This window comes from Chiloscyllium plagiosum, chromosome 21 (assembly GCF_004010195.1).
Source record: "Chiloscyllium plagiosum isolate BGI_BamShark_2017 chromosome 21, ASM401019v2, whole genome shotgun sequence".
In the NCBI taxonomy this organism is placed as follows: domain Eukaryota; kingdom Metazoa; phylum Chordata; class Chondrichthyes; order Orectolobiformes; family Hemiscylliidae; genus Chiloscyllium; species Chiloscyllium plagiosum.
The window spans coordinates 51,801,222-51,805,460 of NC_057730.1; the positions used below are offsets into that span (position 1 = coordinate 51,801,222).

At 42.0% G+C, this 4,239-nt stretch overlaps 1 protein-coding gene across 1 annotated transcript in view; it reads right to left on the bottom strand.

Moving 5' to 3' along the window:
* The window catches only part of mapk8ip3 (mitogen-activated protein kinase 8 interacting protein 3), a 179,866-nt gene extending 175,971 nt beyond the window's left edge, over positions 1-3,895 (bottom strand). Inside the window, exon 1 of the mRNA XM_043711093.1 lies at positions 3,872-3,895. Coding sequence (XP_043567028.1) covers positions 3,872-3,895 — 24 coding nt within the window. The remainder of the gene's footprint in view (positions 1-3,871) is intronic.
* Positions 3,896-4,239: the final 344 nt, after the last annotated feature.

Genomic DNA, 4,239 nt, shown 5'->3' on the forward strand with positions numbered 1-4,239 from the left:
TTCGTATCCAACAGCATTTATGGCAGATATAATCCGCAGTAACCCTTAAACTCTCTTTAAACTCCCACATCTGACAAGAAGTACATATCACTGCAAAGGCCATTTTTGCACCTTCACAATCTACAGACCCAGAAAATAACACCGTCTTATTCCTCTACAAACACTGCCCCAGGTTAAATTAATAGCTATGGTTTATATTTTAAGTTTAATCAAGAGACTTCTCTCAAAAAACATATAATCAAGAAAGAATCCACTATCCTCACTACTGCAGCCTTTCTCTTGGACAGACTTAAAACAACAATTAACTTATCTGATTCTGTGCTGTGAACTTCACCCAACAGTTCCTCCAAGATTAGTTGTGAATTTCCCTGTTTGTGAACTTTCCCAGATGCACTCCAATGTCCAGCAATACACGAATTCAAACAGCAAAGGCAGTAACTGTGCAGGTTCTCTCTCTCTCTCTCTCTCGCACTGTCCTCACCATGTGCTTCCTTTGTCTGCTCTTCTCCCTTTTAAACTGCTGTTGATTTGATTTTTTTTTCCAAAGATCCAAAACAATGCAACAGCATATAAAACAGTATTTCTTCTAAAAGTGCAGTCCACCTGGTGAAGGGACAGCCACGCCCGGTACAGTTAGCTACAGAACCACGAATGTCTGTCCACATCAGGATGGGGAGGACTATGGAAGAGCAAGTGACAGTGGGGGACGTTGTTTCTGTATCGTGCAGGCAGTACACATCAGCCAAAACCAGTCAGTACATCAACAGTGGACTGCTGAATATTTAAGGTTGTGGATTTAATGCTGAGATGAACTGTTTCATCCTGGACAATCTCAAGTGGACCGAATCCATCAAACTCCTGACTTGTGCTCTGTAGATAGTGGAAAGGATTTGGGGAGACAGGAGGTGAGTTATCTACCATAGAACTCCCAGCCTCTGACCTGCTCATGTAGTCACAGTATTTATGTGACTGGTCTCGTTATGTTTCTGGTCAATGGTGACCCCCAAGAATGTTGGTAACGGGGGATTCAGCAAGGGTAATGGCATTGAGTGTTGAAGGACAACAGTTAGATTTTTCTACTTGTTGGAGTTTTATTTCCTGGCACATGTTGGCATGCCAGCAGCCCACTTATCAGAAGACCAAACTTTATGTTATAAAATGAGATATCCAACCAGACGCCCCATTAACACTATAGCTTATAAAAAATACAAATGCTAAAGCTCTGTTCTACTTCTTATTCCATCCCCTCACCTCAGAGTTCCCTTATTTTACAGCATCTTGAAAGTTCATTCATTTTTCATATGAATGATCCAAAAGGAATGCCACAGCTCTCCTGAAATCACTATTGTTCTCCTCAGGCTTCCAGTTATATTCACAAATAAGATTCAATGAAGATTCCTTTTATTATTTCACAACCCTCAATAACAGTGAAGGCCTCAGCTCCTAGTTTGGGCTGTTGATAGGTCCAACTGCCTCCTCACAGCTTTGTGTGTTAACTCTGCTGACTGACTTTTTTATCACAAACCTCCATGAGGAACACTGGGATTCCAACAAACTCCACTAGCAATAAGCAAGCCTTCCAGCTGGTTTTCTCTCAGGAATATATTAATAAGAGCAAGAATAGACTATTCAATCCCTTGAGCCTCATCTGCCATTCAATAAGATCACGACATCACATACCTCCCCATTCCTGCCATTCCCTGATAACCTTTCACCCACTTGCTTATCCAAAGCTTATCTACCTCGGGATTTTAAAAAATAGTCAAAGACTCTGCTTCCACTGCCTTGTGAGGAAGGGAGTTCCAAAGACTTTCAACTCTTTTAAAAAAAAAGTTCTCTTGTGGTAAATGGGTGACCTCATTTATAAACAGTGACCTCCAGTTCTGGATTCTCTCACAAAGCAGAATGTCCTTTCCATATCGACCCCGTTAAACACCAGATGTTTCAGTTTAGCCCAGTAAACATTTGCTGAACGTCTGCCTACATCCAAATTTACATCCTTCCTTTAATAAGGAGGCTAATCGTGAATAAAAGTACCCCAGATATGGCTCCATAGCCTCACTGCTTTTGTGTTCTATTCCCCTCGTGGTAAAACATAACATTCCATGAGCTTTCCCAATTACTTATTGTACCTGCATACTCATCTTCTGCAACTCATTCGCAGTGCCAATCTCTAAAACTCTCACTATTAATAAAACATGTTTTTATTCTTCCTGCCAAAATAAACAATATACTTTTCCTAGATTAACCTCCATCTGCCACATTTTTGCACACTCACAACCTATCGATATCTTTCTGTAACCGCCATGAGTCCTTTATACTGTCTTTGTGCTGTCAGCAAATTTGACAACATTCCCTTCCAACCCTTCAGCTACATCATGTAAACAAACAATAAACTGGTGAAGTGCCAGCACCAATCTATGAGGCACAATACTCATGGTAGTCAAAAAGGGTGGCGCTGGAAAAGCACAGTAGGTCAGGCAGCATCCGAGCTGCAGGAGAGTCGACGTTTCGGGTATAAGCCCTTAATCAGGAATGTTGCAGATAATGCCACAAAGGGGCTGAGAGATAAGGATGATGAGCTCCCCCCACATTCCAGATGACCCCCCTATTTGTCGCTCAACCTCCTTGGGCGCCTTTGCACACATTCCTGATGATCCAGCATCTGCAGTCCTCACTTTCTCAGAGTCGTTATAACCTTGCAGCAAAGCCTCTTCTAAGGATGCCCACCTTGAAGAAGTTCTCCTCCTCCCTCTACAAGGATCTCAGTGAGTCTCTCTCTCTCTCTCTGCACCCCTCTAGGTCATCTCCTCCACCCTGAAGCTCTTCAGACCTATCGCCATCACCCCCCATCTGCATCCACCTACTGCCTTCTGAGCTACCTTGCCCCCCAGCCCCACCCCTTCCTATTTACTTCTCAGCCCCCTTGGGTAACCCCTAACATTCCTGATGAAGGGCTTATGCCCGAAACGTCAACCCTCCTGCTCCTCTGATGCTGCCTGTCCTGTTCTGCGTTTCCAGCACCACACTTTGACTCTGATCTCCAGCATCTGCAGTCTTCACTTTCTCACAATACTCATGGTATAATGGCAAACTTTTAAAAAAAAATTACACCTACTCTCTGCTTCCTGTTAGCCTATCCAATAGCAATATACTATCCCCTCCACTGTGAGCTTGTACTTTCTATAAAAACCTTTGATATGGCACTTTAATCCTGGAAGCTGAAGTACAGTACATTCACCAGTTTCCTTTAATCTACAACATGCGCTACCTCTTCAAAGAACTGCAATCAATCGGTCAAATGTATTTTCCCTTTCACAAAACCATGTTGACTCTGCCCAATTATATTGAAGGTACCCAACTGCCCTGTTCGAACTTCTTTAATAATAGCTTCTAAAGGTTTCCCGGTGACTAAGTAGCTTGTAGTTTCTTTGTCTCCCTCCCTTTTTGAATAAAGTAGTTACATTTGCTAACTTCTGATGAATTAAACCATCCCCAAATCAAGGGAAGTTTTGAAAATTATTTTTTAATGTATCAACAATCTCACCCTTTTAGGACTCCAAGATAAAGTACATCAGAGCCTGGCACTCATCAGCCCATAGCTCCAACAATTTACTCAGTGTCAATTCTCTGGAGGCTGCAATTTTCTTCAGCTCCTCTCTCCCTTCCCTTTCCTGATGTATTTAAAACAGAAACAATGTGCAGGGCTGCACAGAAAAGGTGGAGAGGTTTGTAATAAATGCTCAGAGGGCCGGTGCAGACACAATGACCTCCTCCTGCAACATAAGAGCTCTGTGATTCTGTGAGAAAATGCACTTTCCTTCAATCGAAGTTGGATCAGCATCACAATCCCAAGAGAGAGGTGTCATACCATACGGATCATCTTGCTCTCCATAGCAACAGGCCTCTAAGGTTATCAATATAGTCATGCCTTGAATTAAAATTCTTCCAAAACATTCATTTTACAAATAAAATAAAATGTCTACTTTATTAAAATGTATATGCTCCGTACATTGATAGCAATGAAAATCTACACTATCCTGTAGGTTCACTGTGAGCAAATGACTTTCATTTCTCTTTTTGAAGGGTAACTACGGCATTTTGGCTTTGTAATAGAACAGGCTGGTGACTTTTCAGCTGAATTTCCAAAGGTTGAGTGTGGACCCTGTCACTATTAAATATTCAGAGTGGCACAAACTTTATACCAAGCGAGTATCATCTCTGCTGTCAAGCCAGATT